Source organism: Mercenaria mercenaria, chromosome 18 (assembly GCF_021730395.1).
Source record: "Mercenaria mercenaria strain notata chromosome 18, MADL_Memer_1, whole genome shotgun sequence".
Classification (NCBI taxonomy): domain Eukaryota; kingdom Metazoa; phylum Mollusca; class Bivalvia; order Venerida; family Veneridae; genus Mercenaria; species Mercenaria mercenaria.
The window spans coordinates 39,643,631-39,666,671 of record NC_069378.1 but is presented as its reverse complement, the minus strand read 5'-3'; the positions used below and the strand labels follow the sequence as shown (position 1 = coordinate 39,666,671).

Here is a 23,041-nt window from a genome sequence, read left to right as displayed (position 1 = left end):
CTCAGACTGTCAATTCGTACATTATGGGTGTTATGTTTAGTTTTCTGTCAAGTGAGAAATATATGTAGACAGAATACATGAGTGACTCATGTTAGTTTCAGGCAATGTTTTTCTTTCAGGTTTTGGGGGAATGATGGCAGGGCCCATTAGGAAAAGAAAATCACATTTTACCTACTGAAGTAGGGAAAAATTATGTTGCAATAAAACAATATTATTGTACCCTCCGACAACAAAGTTGTAAGGGGGGGGGTATACTGGTTTCAGGTTGTCTGTCGGTCTGTCCGTAGACGCAATCTTGTGCGCACCATCTCTCCTTATCCCCTTGACAGAATTTAATGAAACTTCACACAAGTGATCAGTACCAACAGTAGTTGTGCATGGGGCATGTAAGGTTCTTTTAGAAAAAAAAATTGCAGAGTTATGGAACTTTGTTTTTTTGTTACTATACTATATACATAGACACAATCTTGTGCGCACCATCTCTCCTCATCCCCTTGACACAATTTAATGAAACTTCACACAAGTGATCAGTACCAACAGTAGTTGTGCATGGGGCATGTTAGGTTCTTTTAGAAAAAAAATTCGCAGAGTTATGGGACTTTGTTTTTTTGTTACTATGCTATATACATAGACACAATCTTGTGCGCACCATCTCTCCTCATCCCCTTGACAAAATTTAATGAAACTTCACACAAGTGATCAGTAACAACAGTAGTTGTGCATGGGGCATGTTAGATTATTTCAGAAAAAAAATTTGCAGAGTTATGGGACTTTGTTTTTTTTTGTTACTATACTATATACATAGACACAATCTTGTGCGCACCATCTCTCCTCATCCCCTTGACACAATTTAATGAAACTTCACACAAGTGATCAGTAACAACAGTAGTTGTGCATGGGGCATGTTAGGTTCTTTCAGCGACAAAAAGTTATGGGACTTTGTTTCTTGTTAACATACTATGTACGTACAGTCTGCATATGCAATCTTGTGCGTGCCTAATCTACCAAACCCTTGCACACAATTTAATGAAACTTCACACAAGTGATCAGTACCAACCCTAGTTGTGCATGGTGCATGTTACATTCTTTTAGATAAATATTCTGCATAGTTATGGGACTTTGTTTTTTGTTACTATACTGTATACATACAGTCTATATACATACAGTCCACATAATTATGCAATCTTGTGTGCGTCAAATTGCAATGTACTGTGTCAGTGCATGCGGGGGGTACATTCATCACCTTTAGTGATAGCTCTAGTTTATTTATAGGTTGAAAGGAAAATAACTTAAAAGCATTGTCTTGTATTTTAAATGGTATGGTTTTCATACTTTTTAGGGAAAATTTTGTGAAAAATTGGGGGAAAAGAGAGGGAAATAGGGCTGAAATTTGGCCCAAAATACGGCAACAATTTACCATCTTAGTAGACATGAAATGCAGTAAAAGATAAACAAACAGTCTCTAAACAGAAGTTTAAGATATAGAAACCTTAAAACTAAATACTAATGCAAGGGAACTGTACAAATGTTACTATATTTTGTTGATGTTTTGTTTTACAGGGATCTCAAACCCCAGAATCTACTAATAAGTGAAATTGGAGAGCTGAAGTTAGCGGACTTTGGTAAGTTGTTGCCATTGTTGTCTTTTTAGGTGTGGTATTTTTTCCATGTTGATCATGGTTGTGATGGCGTTTTTCACTCAATGTTGGTATTAGTTCTGATCTTCTGAGAATCATGGGGAAATACGTTCAATTTAGGCTTAAAGATAGTGCAGCACCTCGACCAGAGCTAGAGGTATATGGGATGTTTCCACTATGCTTCCAAAATATCTGGCATGTTTAATTAGTTTTACCATAATTCTATACTTTAAATTTTAAGGAGGTAGGTTACCTTAATATTTGTGTGTGGGCATGCCCAACCGGAAGCTAACGTGACGGTTTACAACGACGCTTACAACAAACCTATGTGTTTGTATATCCATTCTTCTGAAACAAATCATGAACCTGTCTCCAATCTGATGCTTCAGGGTTTAATAATGCAGAAATAATGAATAAATTGCTGCAGAAACGCTTCAAAACATTGTTGCCAAAAAATGACGTCATGGCATTACGTGTCAATCACCGCGCAAAAATTATTTGGTATATTTTGAAAGTGTGTAATTCTGTGCATTTTCTTTATTTGAATTATTTTTAGCAGCCATAATTTGCTGAAATATATTTTACTAATCTTTCGCTCTGAATAATGATCAATATTTTGCTTCTTTTATGTAGTTATATTGAAATGTTAGGCGCAATGTAAGAAAATGGATGACGGTAACCAATGTTATTGGAAATATGGTTGGATGAAAGGTTACTGATTACGGCCATTCACAAATAAGAATAGGGCAGTTTAATTTATTATACCTATTTTTCAGTTTCTGTTGATAATTTGTTACCTATATACTAAATTGAAGTTCTAAAATTGTTCAAATTTCAGTAGAAAACTGTGGTTTCTTGAATTAAAATGATGTTGCCATGGAAATGAAGCCCGTGACCTATATATCTAAACGTAAAATTCAAAAGCGTTGACACTGGTCTATTTAAGGAACACAACTTCAGCTTTCTATTTGCATTTCAACAATATCCATGAGAATAATAGCAGCATGCATAACAACTCTTCCATAAAATATGTCAGACTAGGGGTACTGCTGTAAGTATTTAAAGCTGTAAGATTTGTTTAAATAAATGCAAATAACACGAAAATATTACTTACGTTAGAAATAATATGTTTTAAAGCTACATTAACAAGAAAGATAATTTTATTTTATATCTTTTATAAGAAATCACGACAAAAAGCAAGATATAAGCGATTTCAAACATCTCTGTGGCCATGGTTACTTTAAACTTTAAGAAAAGTAGGGTACCATGTAAAGTGCTTGGTATTTCGCTAATAATATTACCCAAATATTTCATGTTGGTCTTTAACAGAATGACACTGAAGCCGTCGAAAAACCTGTTTTCATACATATGTGTTTAAAAAATGAGAGAAAATGCGATACCATGGAAACACGAGCCCTGCGACATATACATTTTAAGCTTAATTTAGAAAGCTAATGTGCATACTAGTAAAATTATCAATTATGAAGACTTCTACAGATAACAATGAAACCACAATACAATGAAAAGTGTTAAATATCCGTATTTTCCTCCTTCTTTCAATATAAAATACCTTTTGAGGGTCATGTTCTTCAAAGCTGGATAAAAATTTTACTTGAAGGGACAGAGATAAACGAAATTGAGATTGTAGCTGTTAAAACATTACATGAAATACAAAAAATTGCTGTGGTTCAACTAATTTGAATTTACCCTGGTAACAAGGTAACCTACCTCCTTAAGTTAAAATATCTATGAAAGAACAGATTCAGCTATTATGATCAGCCTTTGATATTTTCTGGTAACATTTTAATATTGTTTTCAGGTTTAGCACGTGCCAAATCAATACCTAGTCATACATATTCCCATGAAGTTGTCACGTTGTGGTATAGACCACCAGATGTACTGCTTGGTTCTACAAATTATTCAACATCCCTTGACATGTGGTAAGCATTATGTTGTCTTGAACATTTTAGTTGACTATATTCTTGTATTTTTAGCTCACCTGAGCAATGCTCAGGTGAGTTTTTCTGATCACTCTATGTCCGTCGTCCGTCTTTCTGTCGTCTGTCTGTCCGTCAACATTTAGCTTGTGTATGTGATAGAGGCTATATTTTTGTTCAACTGATCTTCATGAAATTTTGTCAGAATGATTACCTTGATGAAATTTAGGCCGAGTTCGAAAATGGGTCATCTGGGGTCAAAAACTAGGTCACTAGGTCAAATCAAAGAAAAACCTTGTGTATGCGATAGAGGCTGTATTTTTCAATTAATCTTCATGAATTTTGATCAGAATGATTACCTTGATGAAATCTAGGTCAAGTTCGAAAATGGGTCATCTGGGGTCAAAAACTAGGTCACTAGGTCAAATAAAAGAAAAACCTTGTGTATGCGATAGAGACTATATTTTTCAATTAATCATCATGAATTTTGATCAGAATGATTACCTTGATGAAATCTAGGCCGAGTTCGAAAATGGGTCATCTGGGGTCAAAAACTAGGGTCACTAGGTCAAATCTAAGAAAAACCTTGTGTATGTGATAGAGGCTGTATTTTTCAATTAATCTTCATGAATTTTGGTCAGAACGGTTGCCTTGATGTAATCTAGGTCAAATTCGAATATGGGTCATCTTGGGTCAAAAAGTAGGTCATTAGGCCACACCAAATTGATTACCTGTTCGTCGGATTTCCCGCACCAATTTGACGGGAAATGAAAAAAAAAATATTTTAATTTTTTTTGACCGCCCGCACCTGGCGTATTTTTTGCGCTGGGTCGAAATCAGTAGGAACGAAAAAAAGGTGGAAATTCCGAAGTTTAAACGCACCTAGCTTGTAATTTAGGCCAGGATTTTTTAATTTTCTAGTTTACGGGAGTGCAGACCCTATTTTTTGACAAAACGAAATAAAAATAAAGTCATTTTCAGTACATTTATTTTCATTTTACCCGCCGACCGTCCATATTTGCTACTGTCAATACAAGTTTAACTGTATGGTAGTGGTTTTGTTTCATCAATGTGAGCAGATGCATGAAAAATGGCAGCCTGCATGAAATAAATTGTGTAAAATTAAATTAGAAAAAATATACTAGTTAACAGACAATAATCTTTGGAATAAGTTGGTAGTGATAACAAGTATTGTAAATGAATTGGGAGCTGAGTAGAAATTACAGCAGCTAAAGCTCAACATTGGGAATAATCACATAAAACTACGAAAAATGACATTCACTAACAACGCTGTCCAGATGTTGAAAAATCTGGCGTATCACATGTTTGAGATTTGTTGTCTGTAAATTATAATTGGACAACGATCAAATTCATATGGGACTGCCAGAAAAATACCACAATTAATATAAAGGAAAGACACCAAAGAAATGGCGAAATGGAAGAGCAAAAGTGAATATCAGCTTGTAAAAACTTTTTTTTTTCTTTGAAGTATTGAGAGTCTTTTCCTTTGAAGTACTGGGGGTCAGAGAAGAAAAAAATAAGTAATATCACAATTGTTAGTAATTATGTTTAAAACAAACTGCATTTTCAATGTATAATGATTGATGTCCCCTGCAAATGCAAACACGTGATAAAAAAATTCAAACTAGACCAAATAATTTGACGGTCACATTAATGATTGTTTTATATTTCTGTCGGCCAACCTAACCGACACCAATATTCCGAGGATCAAGTCAAATTAGTTTGAATAAAGTTCTAACCAGGTACCCTAACTCAAAAGATAATTATCAAACATGAAACTCCTGGCAATATTCTCATGTCCACTTAAGTATACTAATAAAGAAGACCCATTGAAAGTGTGTATGGGACAAACATTCAGCCACTAATTGCCACATGTGCCTTTTACACTGAGGAACACAATAAAATATCCAGTAATAAATGTATTTTCGGACTCCTAACTTACTACGTCCAAGTCCCATTTCAGTGAAAAGTCTATTCTCCGAAACTGTTGTTTGAACATCAGCCGATAAGGTTATTTTGTACACATTTTTGCTGAACCAAAATTAAGATTGTTTCGGCTTCTCATACAATATAGATGGAAATACACTTTATTTGGTGTTAAACATGACCCAAGCAATAATTACTTTTTTTTTATTTCATCGCTCTTCGCTCGCATCAATAAATGATGATTTGAAAAAAAATTTTTTTTTTTTTTTTTCGCTCGCTCGCCCCAAATATTTTTGAAAAAAATCCGAAGAACAAGACATCAATTTGGTGTGGCCTTAGGTCAAATCAAAGAAAAACTTTGTGTATGCGATAGAGGCTATATTTTTCAATTGATCTTATGAAATTAAGTCAGAATGATTGCCTTGATGAAATCTAGGTCAAATTTGAATATGGGTTATCTTGGGTTAAAAATGAGGTCACTAGGTCAAATCAAAGAAAAACCGTGTGTATGAGATAGAGGCTGTATTTTTCAATTAATCTTCATGAATTTTGGTCAAAATGATTACCTTGATGAAATCTAGGCCGAGTTCGAAAATGGGTCATCTGGGGTCAAAAACTAGGTCACTAGGTCAAATCAAGGAAAAATCTTGTGTATGCAATAGAGGCTGTATTTTTCAATTGATCTTCATGAAATTTGGTCAGAATGATTGCCTTGATGAAATCTAGGTCAAGTTCGAATATGGGTCATCTGGGTTCAAAAAGTAGGACACTAGGTCAAATCAAAGGAAAACATTGTGTATGCGATAGAGGCTGTTTTTTTTTTTCAATTGATCTTCCTGAAAGTAAGTCGGAATGATTGTCTTGATGAAATCTAGGTAGAAATTGAATATTGGTTTGCTTTGCTTTGGGTTTAATGCCGTTTTTTAACAGTATTTCAGTCATTTAACGGCAGGCAGTTAACCTAACCAGTGTTCCTGGATTCTGTACCAGTACAAACCTGTTCTCCGCAAGTAACTGCCAACTTCCCCACATGAAAAAGTGAAAAAGTAGGTCACTAGGTTAAATCAAAGAAAAAACCTCGTGTATGTGATTTTTCAACTGATCTTCATGAAATTTTGTCAGAATAATAGCCTTGATAAAATCTAGGTCAAGTTCGAATATGGGTCATCTGGGTTCAAAAACTAGGTCATTAGGTCAAATCAAAGAAAACCCTTGTGTATGCAATAGAGGCTGTATTTTTCAATTGATCTTCATGAAATTTGGTCAGAATGATAGCCTTGATGAAATCTAGATCATGTTTGAATATGGGTCATCTGGGGTCAAAAACTAGGTCACTAGGTCAAATCAAAGAAAATACTTGTTTTTGCTCCAATTTTAATGATAATTGGTCAGAATATTTTTTTTCCATGAAATCACTAGGTCAAACATGTTTACACTGTTATGGTGTATTATGGTGTGTTTCTCAGGTGAGCGACCTAGGGCCGTCTTGGCCCTCTTGTTCATCTATCAGTAGGCAGTCAGCAATATTTCTATAGTTCAGGAGAAATCTACATCCCTTGACTTAAATAAACTGTAATGCTTGATTGTTCATGCCTTGATATCTACTCATATTTAAATCCTCACCAGCATCCCTGCCACACCCACACCCCACTCTTTAAAAGGTTTTAAATTTTTGAATATGTAGAGGATGTTTGTTTCAGTTTTATACTTTGAAGGGATTCAAATAAAACTTTATACACATGATCCTCATTTAATGTACATGTGTGTGACATGATTTTTTACACCCCCACAAACGAAGTTTGAGGGGGTATATAGGAGTGAGCTTGTCAATCGGTCTGTCTGTCAGTCGGTCCATTGGTTTTTATGGTTTCTGGACAATAACTCATTAAAGGCTTTACAGATTTAAATAATTTTTGGTACACAGATGTAACATCGTAAAATACAGGTCAAGTTCGACTTTGAGGTCAGTAGGTCAAAGGTCAAGGTTGCAATGACCCGGAAGAGTAACGGTTTCTAGATGTGAACTTCAGAATGCTTGGGCCTAGGATCATGAAAGTTGATAGGGAGGTTGATCATGACCAGCAGATGACCCCTATTGATTTTTAGGACAGTAGGTCAAAGGTCAAGATCACAGTGACCCAGAATAGTTAAACCGTTTCTGGAAGATAACTTGAGAACGCTTGGGCCTAGGATCATGAAAGTTGTTAGGGAGGGTGATCATGACCAGCAGATGACCATGACCAGCAGATGACCATGACCAGCAGATGACCCCTATTGATTTTGAGGTCAGTAGGTCAAATGTCAAGGTCACTGACCCGGAACAGTTAAACAGTTTCCGGACGATAACTTGAGAACGCTTGGGCCTAGGATCATGAAACTTGATAAGGAGGTTGATCATGACCAACAGATGACCCCTATTGATTTTGAGGTTTGATTTTGACTTTGGCTTATTTCTGTGACAAGGCCGTATTGTTGGGCTATAATTCGTCACTCCTGTGACAGCTCTTGTTAAAAAGGTCTTATTGGTATTGCAGTGGTTTCACTGTATGCATAAGCTTCATTTCTGTAATAATGCCTTCATGCCTCTCTAGATCGCAATACTTCTATTACTGTGTTATGGTAATAGTTTATTTCATTAGTCTTCTGCCATTGTTTCAGCAGAGGGGACTTATGGTTTGTCCCTCATCTGTCTGGCCATCACTTACAAAAGTACAATAAATTTTTTGCTCACCTCAGCACAAAGTGCTCATGTTGAGGTATTATGATCACACTATCCGTTGTGTGTGCGTCAAGTCTTCCGTCGTCAACAATTGTGTTTAATCGACATCTCCTCCAAAACCACTGAATGGATTTTGATGAAACTTGGCCTAGATGTTGCTTGGGTGGTCCTCTACCAAATTTGTTTAAACTGTTCCGCATGGCTGCACATAGACAGAGCTAAAAATAGAAAAATCTTAAAACGACATTTCCTTCTAAATTGATGGTCCGATTTTGAAATAATTTCACACAAATGGTCCCGATGTCACCTACCAGATTTGTTCAAATCATACTGATTCGTGAAAAAAAAATCTCCTGGTGTGAAACTGCTTGCCCAATTTTATAATAACTTTACACAAATGGTCCTTGTGTGACCCTCTGCCAAGATTGTTCAAATTATTTTGATTCGTCAAAAAACATGGCTGCCAGAGGTCGTGGTTACTTTTCCCTATATGTATATAGTGTGGAAACTTTGAAAACCTTCCTGTGTGAAACTGCTTGCCCGATTTTAGAATAATTTTACACAAATGGTCCTTGTGTGACCCTCTACCAAACTTGTTCAAATTATTTTGATTCGTCAAACATGGCCGCCAGAGGGCGTGGTCACTTTTCCTATATGTATATAGTGGAAACTTTAAAAATTTTCTTATGTGAAACTGCTTGCCCGATTTTAGAATAATTTTACACAAATGGTTCTTATGTGACCCTCTACCAAGATTGTTCAGATTATTTTGATTTGTCAAAAAACATGGCCGTCAGAGGGTGTGGTCACTTTTCCCTATTTGTATATAGTGGAAACTTTAAAAATCTTCTTATGTGAAACTGCTGGCCCGATTTTGAAATAATTTTACACAAATGGTCCTTTTGTGACCCTCTAAAAAAATTTTTCAAATTATTTTGATTCGTCAAAAAACATGGCCGCCAGAGGGCATGGTCACTTTTCCCTATATGTATATTTAAAATAATTTTACACAAATGGTTCTAGTGTGACCCTCTACCAAGATTGTTCAAATTATTCTGATTCGTCAGAAAAAACAAGGCTGCCAGGGGGCATGATCACTTTTACCATACTTGTCCATAATGTTGCCCTAAGGTAAAAAAAAAATGGCCACACCCCTGTATCTGACATGTACTTACTATAGGCTTTTATATTAGAAACCTTGAAAATCTTCTTCTCTGAATCAATAATAGCTAGAGCCTTGATATTTGGCGTGTGATATCAGATTTGTAATGTCTACCGTAATTGTTCAAATTATTGCCCTAGGTTCAAAAGTGTGTATGACATGTATATAATATAGGCTAACATGGAAAAAACGTAACTCTGTACTTATACAAACACACTTGAAGCCTTGTCAATGACCCTCTTGTTTCATGAAACTTAGGAATAGATAGAAAGCAATATGTAGAATAAGCAGATCATTGTATTATGTCCCTTTATCCATCCATTTGTCTGTCTGTCTGGCTGTATGTCTGTTTGTCTGTCCATCCATAGCCGCAAAAGATAGATCCTTTGTTAACTTTCAAAGTATAAGAAATTTGTTCATGAAGTCTGACTTATAGATGGTAGGATATTTTCAAAATATGCTGGTATCAGTTTGTATGCAGTTTAGTTTTAGTTTAAAAATGGCAACATATATGAGAAATGCCCTCTTCTGGTAGGGAACTTTTATTGTTTAGCAAATGTCTTAGTTTTCTTAAACCCTTCGTATGTGGTAAGCTATATTTCGTGGACTGAGCGCGAAACTATTGTAACTGTATATAAATAAAGAACAAGATACAATAGTTTCGCGCTCAGCCCTCGATTTGTGTCATACTATGATTGTAGGAGTATATTGTTATATTTCATAAGAGTAGGTTGTATTTTTACATAGTATATTCAGGGTTGTAAGATATGTGTTTGCATTACATATTAATAGGAGTCTACTTTCTTATATTTCAAAGGTTAACATTACATATTAATAGGAAAGTACTTTCTTATGTTTCACATTACATATTAATAGGAAAGTACTTTCTTATGTTTCACATTACATATTAATAGGAAAGTACTTTCTTATGTTTCACATTACATATTTTACTTTTCTATGTTTCAGGTATGTTGGTTGTATTTTTACATCACATATATTGATAGGAATTTACTATTTTATATTTCAGGGGTGTAGGTTGTATATTTACAGAAATGTTATCGGGTATGGCAACATTCCCTGGCATGAAAGATGCCTATGATCAGTTGGACCAGATTTTCCGAGTAAGTAAATAAGCTTCCAAGATTTTTTATGGTCATTCGTAAAGTTGGTGATTTATTTCTTAAGACAATTTTTTTTCTTTAGTACTACAACCACTTGGGATATTGGGTATAATTGGCACGGAGGGATTGATGTCATTGCCATTTATTATTTCAGATACTGGGTACACCTTCAGAGAGCACCTGGTGTGGTGTCTCCAAATATCCACAGTTTGATGAGAGTAAGTGCATTTTCTCTAAACTTTCAAACTCATAAAACTATTTCATGACCTTTTTTAGTCCCCTACTGGTTGAAAACCAGTTTTGGGGACTATAGGAATGCGCTTTTCCGTCCGTCATTCCTTCCTTCCGTCCGTCCGTAATTTCGTGTCCGGTCCTTAACTCTCATTCATCAAGGGATTTTAATATTACTTGGCACAAATGTTCCCCATGATGAGATGACGTGTCATGCTCAAAACCTGGACCCCTAGCTTAAAGGTCAAGGTCACAATTGGAGGTCAAAGGTCAACAGGGCTTTTTTCCTGTCCGGTCCATAACTTTGCCATCCATGAAGGGATTTTAATATTACTTGGCACAAATGTACCTCATAATTAGACGATGTGTCATGCACAACTTTCAGACCCCTGGCTCAAAGGTCAAGGTCACACTTGGCAGTCAAATGTTAACATGGCATGAACAGGGTCTGTTTCTTGTCCGGTCCATAACTCTGCCATCCATGAAGATATTTTAATATTACTTGGCACAAATATTCCCCATGATGAGACAACGTGTCATGCGCAAAACCTGGACCCCTAGCTCAAAGGTCAAGGTCACAATAGGAGGTCAAAGGTCAAAAGGTTTTTTTTCTTGTCCGTTCCAGAACTCTTGTCATCCATCAAGGGATTTTAAAGATTGATAATCAGATTTTGGCTAAGTAACGGATTTGTTTTAAACTTTAACATCTGATCCTTTACACTCATTTATGTTCAGTTAGCGCTTAATAAAAGTTAGGTTTTCACTGGAGATATTTTTAATAATTGGTTTTCCTATTGCAGTTGCCCAACCAAGATCGAGTTATTTTATCATAAGTATAAATGTGATAAACATACTTTACCTAAGAAAATATATAACTAACCGATATATTGTATTATATTCGTAAAATAATTGCATTAAAATTCATTAGAAATGCAAGTTTGAAAAATTATTATTACCTCCCTTTGCCTATCTTGGTTGCGCAACCAAGATAGAATGGAAAAAAATGAAATTCAGAAGCTACATGCATTTTAAAACCCACCTTTTGATTCAGATTGTTAAATATTTGGTTTATCTATCCAATGCGAATGTAAAACTCGGAATTATATGGAAATAAAAAGAAATACCAAGCATTTTAAATATTTTCATATTAAAGGGGAGTAATTACAAATTTTTATGAAAATCAATAAAGTATACATTTCTTACAGGGATCTAACTCTAAGTAATGGGTATTTTTGTTTCTTAAATAAATCTCTAACAGAATATACAAAAAGTAAAAAATGTCACTAAATTTTGCTTAAATGTGATTGACCACCTTTAATATTACTTGGCATAAATGTTCCCCATGATGAGACAACATGTCTGCGCAGCACCTAGAACCCTAGCTTAAAGGTCAAGTTCACACTTGGAGATCAAAGGTCAATGGGACATTTTTCCTGTCTGGTGTATAACTTTGTCATGCAAAACAGGATTTGAATATTACTTGGCACAAATGTTCACCACTGTGAGATGGAGTGTCATGCACAAGAACCTGGTCCCTAGGTCGAAGGTCAAGGTCACACATGCCTTCCAGTAGGGGACTTTGTATTGCATGGCAATACTTCATTCACTTGTTTCTTGCTAACTTACAGTGTGAAGCAGATCTATCAGTGGCTTTAAAATAGGACGTATGATTTTGCTATATCTTAGTTTTATTTCTTCTGTCCTCAGGAAAAATTTCATATAGTTTTGAAAGATTGGTACATCTACTTTTCTACCTTCATGATCACTTATTTTGCAGAGAAATTTGTCAGTTATACAAAACAAAGTCTTTCCACGATAGTCCCAAAACTTGCCTACCTTCCTCATGCAGAAGATCTAGTCAGTGACTTACTGCAGGTAAGACATCTGTCCTTACATTATTTTCTTCACATACACACACTTTGACTATTAGAATAAACTAGAAAGTTGCTAGAGGCAGATTGCTGTCAGTGTTTCATTAAACAAAATGTTCAGCATATGCCCTATATTGATAGGACAATTCTAGTGGTTTGTTGTTGTCAGTGTTTTTAGAAACAAGATGTTTAGAAATTGCCCTTTCTTCTTAAGAAGTTGTTGGAGGTAGGTTGCCGTCAATATTTAATAAAACAGAATGTCAAGTTACTCCAGTTCTTTAGTGTCTCAAAAGATTACCTCCACTATATATATTATTTTCATTAACAGTCCACAGTAATATATATCTTAAAGAGAATTCCTATAGTTTTTTTCCTTTCATAGAATTTTTTTAAATTCACATATATGATAGGAAAATTTGTGCTGAAAACAATGAACAAATAAAAACAATAGGTCACCAGGCTTGTTTTTGTGGAAAATTGTTTTGAACACACCCACTGTTGCTGAAACTGCTAGCGATTTTTCAACATTTTCACAATTTTCTGCTTTTTTATAAATACCAACCAAACTATACATCAAGACAGCACAATAAGGTTTTTGTCTTTTTACAGATTTTATCATATACTTATTTGATATCATAGTCATATTTGTAATACTCTATCCTTACAATAATGGGTACAAATGAAAAAAAAAATTGTTTCATATTTACTTTTGTGAACTTTTTTCAGTGAAAAATACCCATAGTGAAGAATATTTTTTTAAATTTTGAAAAAATTCTTTCATAGAATTTTTTCCTGTTTTTCTTGTGTATAGATAATTGTATTGTGAGCATAAAAATGGCTAAAAATGTATGGGCCCACCAGGCTAAATTTATGTTAAGACCGCTAGAATACAACACCTGTTCGGAAGGAAAATGGCGCGAACCTGGCCAAATTGATTACATGTATATCTGCTAGAAGTTAAAAAATAGTTTTTAAAATTCTTAATTCTTTCTATAATTGAATACTAAATAATCTGAAAGGTGATATTGTCTTATCAGTACTAAGTCAATTATCTTACATTATATGAACAACACTGTCTTTGTACCAAAATGCGATTTGAAAACACAACCACAAAAATAGCAAGATACCTGTCAGGCATGATACTTGTCAATACAACATAAACCAGTATCAACATTTGATTACTGATAAAACTTATCAAAAATGTTATTTCATTCAAGATTTCTCATATTTAAGACTGTCTGTAACATGTTTCAACAAATGTTGACTTCAGTTCAGTTTTCCATAGAAAGTGTCGGCTGCGCAGAAAGATGCGCATAAAAAACTATCGGAATTCCCTTTAATACTGATTGGCCACAGTTAAATCTAATTAAGGTAACTGCTTTGATCTATACATAGGGAAACCTGTCTTTTTTGCCTTTTATTACTAATTCACATTCATAAGATCTGAACTGTTTATTTACTGTTCAGTTTTAAATATTTTTCAGATGGATCCAAGGCAAAGAATCTCAGCTAAAGCCGCTATGTGGCATGACTATTTTTGTGATTTACCTCCAAAAATTCATGATTTACCAGAAGGTATGGGATTTTTAGGGAAGGGGGGAATGATTATTTTTCTACAATTTCAACTGTGATTTCTTGTCGGATGTTTTTGTTTGGCAAAATACTCTGAACTTGCCAAATTTTGTAGAGTTGTAAATTTGTTTTAATAAAGTATGCAGGATGAAATGCTGCATTTTGAACTGTAAGAATATAAAAGACAGTATTTACTTGTAGTGTAACTTAGCTTGCTAGCATAATGTTGAAAGAGCTTGTTCAGTTTGCCAGCATAGACTTGTAGAGCTAGCGGTACATGCAAGCATATTGTTGAGTTAGCACAGCTCACCAGCATAGTGTTGATAGAGTTAGCACAGCTAGCCAGCATAGTGTTGATAAAGCTAACACAGCTCACCAGCATAGTCTTGATAGAGTTAGCACAGCTAGCCAGCATAGTGTCGATAGAGCTAGCACAGCTCACCAGCATAGTGTTGATAGAGTTAGCACAGCTAGCCAGCATAGTGTTGATAAAGCTAGCACAGCTCACCAGCATAGTGTTGATAGAGTTAGCACAGCTAGCCAGCATAGTGTTGATAAAGCTAGCACAGCTCACCAGCATAGTGTTGATAGAGTTAGCACAGCTAGCCAGCATAGTGTTGATAAAGCTAACACAGCTCACCAGCATAGTGTTAATAGAGCTTGCCAGCATAGTGCACAGCTTGCCAGCATATTGTTGATAGAGTTAGCACAGCTTGCCAGCATAGTGTTGATAAAGCTAGCACAGCTCACCAGCATAGTGTTGATAGAGTTAGCACAGAGCTAGCACAGCTTGCCAGCATAGTGTTGATAAAGCTAGCGCAGCTCACCAGCATAGTCTTGATAGAGTTAGCACAGCTTGCCAGCATAGTGTTGATAAAGCTAGCACAACTCACCAGCATAGTCTTGATAGAGTTAGCACAGCTTGCCAGCATAGTGTTGGTAGAGCAAGCTCAGTTTGCCAGCATATAGTTTGATAGAGGTAGCATAGCTTGCCAGCATATTGTTGAAAGAGTTAGCACAGCTTGCCAGCATAGTGTTGATAGAGCAAGCAAAGCTTGCCAGCATAGTGTTGACAGAGCTTGCCAGCATAGTGCACAGCTTGCCAGCATATTGTTGATAGAGCAAGCTCAGTTTGCCAGCATAGTGCACAGCTTGCCAGCATATTGTTGATAGAGCAAGCTCAGTTTGCCAGCATAGTTTGATAGAGGTAGCATAGCTTGCCAGCATATTGTTGAAAGAGTTAGCACAGCTTGCCAGCATAGTGTTGATAGAGCAAGCAAAGCTTGCCAGCATAGTGTTGATAGAGCAAGCTCAGTTTGCTAGCATAGTTTGTTAGAGGTAGCATAGCTTGCCAGGATATTGTTGAAAGAGTTAGCACAGCTTGCCAGCATAGTGTTGATAGAGGTAGCACAGCTTGCCAGCATATTGTTGAAAAAGCTAGCACAGCTTGCCAGCATATTGTTGAAAGAGCTCACACAGCTTGCCAGCATAGTGTTAATAGAGCTAGCACAGCTCACCAGCATAGTGTTGATAGAGTAAGCTCATCTGGCCAGGATAGTGTTGATAGAGGTAGCATAGCTTGCCAGCATTGTGTTGATAGAGCATGCCCAGTTTGCCAGCAGAGTGTTGAAAGAGCTCGCACAGCTTGCCAGCATAGTGTTAATAGAGCTAGCACAGTTTGCCAGCATAGTGCTGATAGAGCTAGCACAGCTTGCCAGCATTGTGTTGATAGAGCTAGCACAGCTCAACAGCATTGTGTTGATATAGCAAGCTCAGTTTGCAAGCATAGTGTTAATAGAGCTAGCACAGCTCACCAGCATAGTGTTGATAGAGCAAGCTCAGTTTGCCAGCATAGTGTTGATAGAGGTAGCATAGCTTGCCAGCATAGTGTTAATAGAACTAGCACAGTTTGCCAGCATAGTGTTGATAGAGGTAGCATAGCTTGCTAGCATAGTGTTGAAAGAGCTAGCACAGCTCACCAGCAGAGTGTTGATAGAGTTAGCACAGCTAGCCAGCATAGTGTTGATAGAGCTAGCACAGCTCACCAGCATAGTGTTGATAGAGTTAGCACAGCTCAGCAGCATAGTGTTGATAGAGTTAGCACAGCTCACCAGCATAGTGTTGATAGAGTTAGCACAGCTCACCAGCATAGTGTTGATAGAGCAAGCTCAGTTTGCCAGCATAGTTTTGATAGGGTTATCACAGCTCACCAGCAAAGTGCTGATAAAGTTAGCACAGCTCACCAGCATAGTGTTGATAGAGCAAGCCCAGTTTGCCAGCATAGTGTTGATAGAGTAAGCACAGCTCACCAGCATAGTGCTGATAGAGTTAGCACAGCTCACCAGCATAGTGTTGATAGAGTTAGCACAGCTCACCAGCATAGTGTTGATAGAGCAAGCTCAGTTTGCCAGCATAGTGTTGATAGAGCTAGCACAGCTCACCAGCAAAGTGCTGATAGAGTTAGCACAGCTCACCAGCATAGTGTTGATAGAGCAAGCTCAGTTTGCCAGCATAGTGTTGATAGGGTTATCACAGCTCACCAGCAAAGTGCTGATAGAGTTAGCACAGCTCACCAGCATAGTGTTGATAGAGCAAGCCCAGTTTGCCAGCATAGTGTTGATAGAGTAAGCACAGCTCACCAGCAAAGTGCTGATAGAGTTAGCACAGCTCACCAGCATAGTGTTGATAGAGTTAGCACAGCTTGCCAGCATAGTGTTGATAGAGCAAGCTCAGTTTGCCAGCATAGTGTTGATAGAGCTAGCACAGCTCACCAGCATAGTGTTGATAATGCAAGCTCTGTTTGCCAGCATTGTGATGATAGAGCTAGCACAGCTTGTCAGCATATTGTCGATCGCGCAAGTTCAGTTTGCCAGCTTAGTGTTGATAGAAGTAGCATAACATGCAAGCATATTGTTGAAAGAGCTAGCACAGCTCACCAGCATAGTATTGATAGAGCAAGCTCAGTTTGCCAGCATAGTGTTGATAAAGCTAGCACAGCTCACCAGCATAGTGTTGATAGAGCAAGCTCAGTTTGCCAGCATAGTGTTGATAGAGCTAGCACAGCTTGTCAGCATATTGTCGATCGAGCAAGCTCAGTTTGCCAGCTTAGTGTTGATAGAAGTAGCATAACATGCAAGCATATTGTTGAAAGAGCTAGCACAGCTCACCAGCATAGTGTTGATAGAGCAAGCTCAGTTTGCCAGCATAGTGTTGATAGAGCTAGCACAGCTCACCAGCATAGTGTTGATAGAGCAAGCTAAGTTTGCCAGCATAGTGTTGATAGAGCTAGCACAGCTTGTCAGCATGTTGTTGAAAGAGCAAGCTCAGTTTGCCAGCTTAGTGTTGATAGAAGTAGCATAACATGCAAGCATATTGTTTAAAGAGCTAGCACAGCTCACCAGCATAGTGTTGATAGAGCAAGCTCAGTTTGCCAGCATAGTGTTGATAGAGCTAGCACAGCTCACCAGCATAGTGTTGTTAGAGCAAGCTCAGTTTGCCAGCACAGCTCACCAGCATAGTGTTGATAGAGCAAGCTCAGTTTGCCAGCATAGTGTTGATAGAGCTAGCACAGCTTGTCAGCATATTGTCGATCGAGCAAGCTCAGTTTGCCAGCTTAGTGTTGATAGAAGTAGCATAACATGCAAGCATATTGTTGAAAGAGCTAGCACAGCTCACCAGCATAGTGTTGATAGAGCAAGCTCAGTTTGCCAGTTTAGTGTTGATAGAAGTAGCATAACATGCAAGCATATTGTTGAAAGAGCTAGCACAGCTCACCAGCATAGTGTTGATAGAGCTGGCACAGCTTGCCAGCATAGTGTTGATAGAGCTAGCACAGCTTGCCAGATTTTTGTTGATAGAGCAAGCTCAGCTTGCCAGCATATTGATAGTAGAGCTAGCACAGCTTGCAAGCATATTGATAGTAGAGCTAGCACAGCTTGCCAGCATATCGTCGATAGAGCAAGCTCAATTTGCCAGCATAGTGTTAATAGAGGTAGCATAACATGCAAGCATATTGTTGAAAGAGCTAGCACAGCTTGCCAGCATAGTGTTGATAGAGCTAGCACAGCTTGCCAGATTTTTGTTGATAGAGCAAGCTCAGCTTGCCAGCATATCGATAATAGAGCTAGCACAGCTTGCCAGCTTATTGATAGTAGAGCTAGCACAGCTTGCCAGCATATCGTCGATAGAGCAAGCTCAATTTGCCAGCATAGTGTTAATAGAGGTAGCATAACATGCAAGCATATTGTTGAAAGAGCTAGCACAGCTTGCCAGCATAGTGTTGATAGAGCTAGCACAGCTTGCCAGCATAGTGTTGATAGAGCTAGCACAGCTTGCCAGATTTTTGTTGATAGAGCTAGCTCAGCTTGCCAGCATATCGTCGATAGAGCAAGCTCAATTTGCCAGCATAGTGTTAATAGAGGTAGCATAACATGCAAGCATATTGTTGAAAGAGCTAGCACAGCTTGCCAGCATAGTGTTGATAGAGCTAGCACAGCTTGCCAGCATAGTGTTGATAGAGCTAGCACAGCTTGCCAGATTTTTGTTGATAGAGCAAGCTCAGCTTGCCAGCATATTGATAATAGAGCTAGCACAGCTTGCCAGCATATTGTCAATAGAGCAAGCTCAATTTGCCAGCATAGTGTTAATAGAGGTAGCATAACATGCAAGCATATTGTTGAAAGAGCTAGCACAGCTTGCCAGCATAGTGTTGATAGAGCAAGCTCAGTTTGCCAGCATAGTGTTGATAGAGCTTGCTCAGCATATTAATGATAGAGGTAACTCAGCTTGATGAAAAATATTCAGAGACAAAATTTCGGCAAAGAAAAGAAAGTTGAAAACATAGGCAATTTCACATTCATTTACAAAGTTTATAAAGATTATATAACTTTATTGTAAGTTCTATGATGTTTACAATGTGTCGAAACTTTAAACATATTTAATGACTGGATTTTATCTCTTTCAGCTTCCTCTTTATTCAACATTCCTGGTTTAGCACTGTACCCGGAAATGGACGATATGATTTCCCAATCTATGTCTCCTTCAAAGCCAACACGCCGGTCAAGAATTAGAACTACACTCAAAGTGTAAATCTGTTCTTTGTGTAATAATCAGTGCATTTAATATATGTCAAAAAACTGATGGGAGCTTATTTATTAATCTAAGCCAAGTCAGTATTCTAAACTTCACTCAAAGTGAAAAAATCTTGAAAGAGTTATAAAAGGTACATAAATTACTAACATCAAACTAAAAGCAGAAGACAACATACAAACGTATCTTATTGATCAAAACAAATATAGTGTTCAAGAATATATGTGCACTATAAAATCGAAAGTGCAAATATTTAAAAAGTTTAAATGAATATAAGATGATATTGCTTCTGTGAAAACAGAGTGATTTGGGCTTTATATATTGAGGAATAGCAGCATGACATTCAATAATAGAACAAGTTGAATGTGTGTTTGTATAAAAGTTGCGGAGTAACATTGTTTGGAGACCAGCTATCAAAACAAACATCATTTTCACACCCCAGGATGCACCAGCACAAATTCACTGTGTTTATTCTGTTGTTATGTGGATATATTAAAACCAAGGTATGCAAAGACTCAGTTGAAAGTACTCCTGTATATAAGAATGGAAATTTGTATGTTGTATCCTGAGAGAGTTGGAAATATGCAATTTTCGTCATTACTATAAATACAAGTTGAATACAGCATCAGTTTACAATGGCTTAAAGTAAAAGCATTGATGTTAACAATTCTATTTCCCAGAATTTAATAAATGCTGATAAATGGAGTTTATTGCAAGTTGTTACAGAGTAGCATCTACTGTTTTGAATTAAATTCGGAAGTGTCACAAATCTCCATTTTCAGGTAAAAGGATAAACATAATTTCAGTTTTACCTCTGTGGACTTTATATCAGGAAACATGTGTGCTTTATTTTGATATAACCAGTAAGGCTGTGCAAGGTTGAAAGATATTTTGTGTCGTGAATTAAAACTGGAGATTGTTGAGCATTTCAGGAATGAATTTATACATTCCATTTTTAAAGCAAACTTCGTATAGACAGGTCTTTGTTCATTGAAAAGTAGCTACTTTAATTATATACATGTGTACTTTGTCTATTCTGTAGTGGTTCTTAATTGGATGGAATGTGAATTATCTGTTGTATGAGATCATTTTTCTGAAGAAAAAAAAATCAGCTGTGCATTAATGCTGTGATCAGAGTGTTAAGATTGCTACTCCCTAATATTCAACAACTTGAAGCAGAATTCTCAGCAAGGACATAATGCTGAAGACAGTGTACAATATTCTCTATCTTTGACCTGTATTGAATAGTTCTTAGGTACAGAACTGTAGGTAATTAATGATATTCCTGTACTAAGCATTTTGTAGGTGTACCATTTGTTCGTGAAAATGCTACTTTTATGTTTTTGAATATGTTGATATTGCAGGGAAATTTACCGTAGAAAATGAGGCAAGGTGTTGTAACTAACTGTTAAAACACTGATCACTCGAGATCGCAAAAGCTTGAATAAAATACTGAAGTTGTTGAGGGTATTGAGTAATTCAGATGCTGATTATGTTCACTTGAGAATTCTTTCACTCTGTCATTGTTTACACACTATTCACAGAATTAACAGTGATACATGATAATTAAAGCATATGTAGATTGTACAACAACAGAGAAATTTCTAAGTTTGCTTGATATAAACATTTTGTCCATTAATTATGAAACGGAATAAACCATACAGGAGAATAATTTACCATTTGGATTAAAGAGGGAAGGTTTCAGTTTTGCACAAGCCAGCAGTGCTGGAGGGAGTGCTGTTTTGCTCTACCTAGAAGATGATAAAAGTCTATAATTCCATGCACTTTCTTAACAGTAGGAATGGTTTTCTATGTTATATTATGTTAGTGGTAACTGATTCTTGTCTGTGACCAACAACTGTCCATGCTAATCTACAGAAATTTGTTGTATATTTTGATATTGTTGGTGGATTGACCAATCTTACAGTGAATACCATGGATTAATGTAACTCTGTACAAAATTTAGCTAAATTTCAGCCATTCTATAGACCAAGCTTACCTTGCTTAGTATTTGTATGAAATGTTATAATTTAGCTATGTGTATTCTCTGATTGTAGGACATTTGCCCCCCAGGACATTTGCCCCCCCAATGAAAAAACATACTACCGGACATTTGCCCCCCAGTTGAAATGGCAGATAGGACATTTGCCCCCCACTTCTTATTTTTAGAATGGACATTTGCCCCCCAGTATTTTTATCCTATGTGCCAGTAGATATACTGTGTTTTATGTTGTTTAATTATCAAAATTACTCTAAAAGGCAATTTTCAGTAAAAAAAATGTATTTTATTGATAAAAATTTGATGAATATGTTAATTACATTCAGGTGTTAAGGTAAATAATAGCCTATTATAGAGTGATAAAAGTGCACATAACAATGTTATAATTTTTTAGCTCATCTGATTTTTTGAAAAAAAATGATGAGTTATTGTCATCACTTGAGCGGTTGTCGGCGTCGGCGTCGGCGTTGCCTGGTTAAGTTTTATGTTTAGGTCAGCTTTTCTCCTAAACTATCAAAGCTATTGCTTTGAAACTTGGAATACTTGTTCACCATCATAAGCTGACCCTGTATAGGAAGAAACATAACTCCATCTTGCTTTTTGCAAGATTTATGGCCCCTTTTGTACTTAGAAAATATCAGATTTCTTGGTTAAGTTTTATGTTTAGGTCAACTTTTCTCCTAAACTATCAAAGCTATTGCTTTGAAACTTGGAATACTTGTTAACCATCATAAGCAGACCATGTACATCAAGAAACATAACTCCATCTTGCTTTTTGCAAGAATTATTGCCCTTTTGGACTTAGAAAATCTTTTACTTGGTTAAGTTTTATGTTAGGTCAGCTTTTATCCTAAACTTCATAGCTTTTGCTTAAAAACTTGCAACACTTGTCAACCATCATAAGCTGACCCTGTAATCAACAACATAACTCCATCCTGCTTTTTGCAAGATTATGGCCCCTTTTGACTTAGAAAATATCAATTTCGTGGTTAAGTTTTATGTTTAGGGAAACTTTTTCTCATTAATACTAACAAAGCTATTGCTTATTGAAAACTTGCAACACTGTTTCACCATCATAACAGACCCTGTACAGCAAGCAACATAACTCATCCTGCTTTTTGCAATAATTATTGCCCCTTTTGGACTTAGAAATCATTTTCTTGGTTGAGTAATTAATGTTTAAGTAATACTTTTTCTCATAAACTATCAAAGCTACTGCTTTACAACTTGCAACAGTTTTTTTTCACCATCATAATGGACACATACATCAAAACATAACTCTATCCTGCTTTTGCAAGAATGATGGGCCCTTTTTAGACTTAGAAAATCATGGGTAGGACAATATTTCTATTATACAAAAAAAACAGATGAGCGTCAGCACCCGCACGCGGTGCTCTTGTTAATTGTGCAATTTTTGTTTTTTTATTATGGGGGGGAGATGAACTTGTTAATTTGGCAATGATCTACTAGAAAGATGAAGAAACAAAGACATTATTATCTACAATATTATAAATTATCTTTTTACTAAGTGTCCTAAAAAATCACTAGGGGACAAAAATATTGGGGGGCAAACGTCCGTTTCGAAAAAATAAGCACTGGGGGGCAAATGTCCTATCTACCATTTCTACTGGGGGGGCAAATGTCGCAGTCCTCCTTTTTTATTGGGGGGCAAATGACTTGGGGCAAATGTCCGGAACCCGTATTCTCTTTCACTATCACAGTCTCCACCCCCCTCCCCCCCCCCCACCCAACACACA

General features: G+C 36.6%; 1 protein-coding gene across 1 annotated transcript in view; it reads left to right on the top strand.

Moving 5' to 3' along the window:
- The window catches only part of LOC128550701 (cyclin-dependent kinase 14-like), a 103,914-nt gene extending 81,846 nt beyond the window's left edge, over window positions 1-22,068 (top strand). The window contains exons 11-17 of the mRNA XM_053530269.1: window positions 1,561-1,622; window positions 3,457-3,577; window positions 10,430-10,523; window positions 10,678-10,741; window positions 12,532-12,629; window positions 14,110-14,200; window positions 19,161-22,068. Of these exons, the coding sequence (XP_053386244.1) occupies window positions 1,561-1,622; window positions 3,457-3,577; window positions 10,430-10,523; window positions 10,678-10,741; window positions 12,532-12,629; window positions 14,110-14,200; window positions 19,161-19,285 (655 nt within the window). The 3' untranslated portion in view covers window positions 19,286-22,068. The remainder of the gene's footprint in view (window positions 1-1,560; window positions 1,623-3,456; window positions 3,578-10,429; window positions 10,524-10,677; window positions 10,742-12,531; window positions 12,630-14,109; window positions 14,201-19,160) is intronic.
- Window positions 22,069-23,041: the final 973 nt, after the last annotated feature.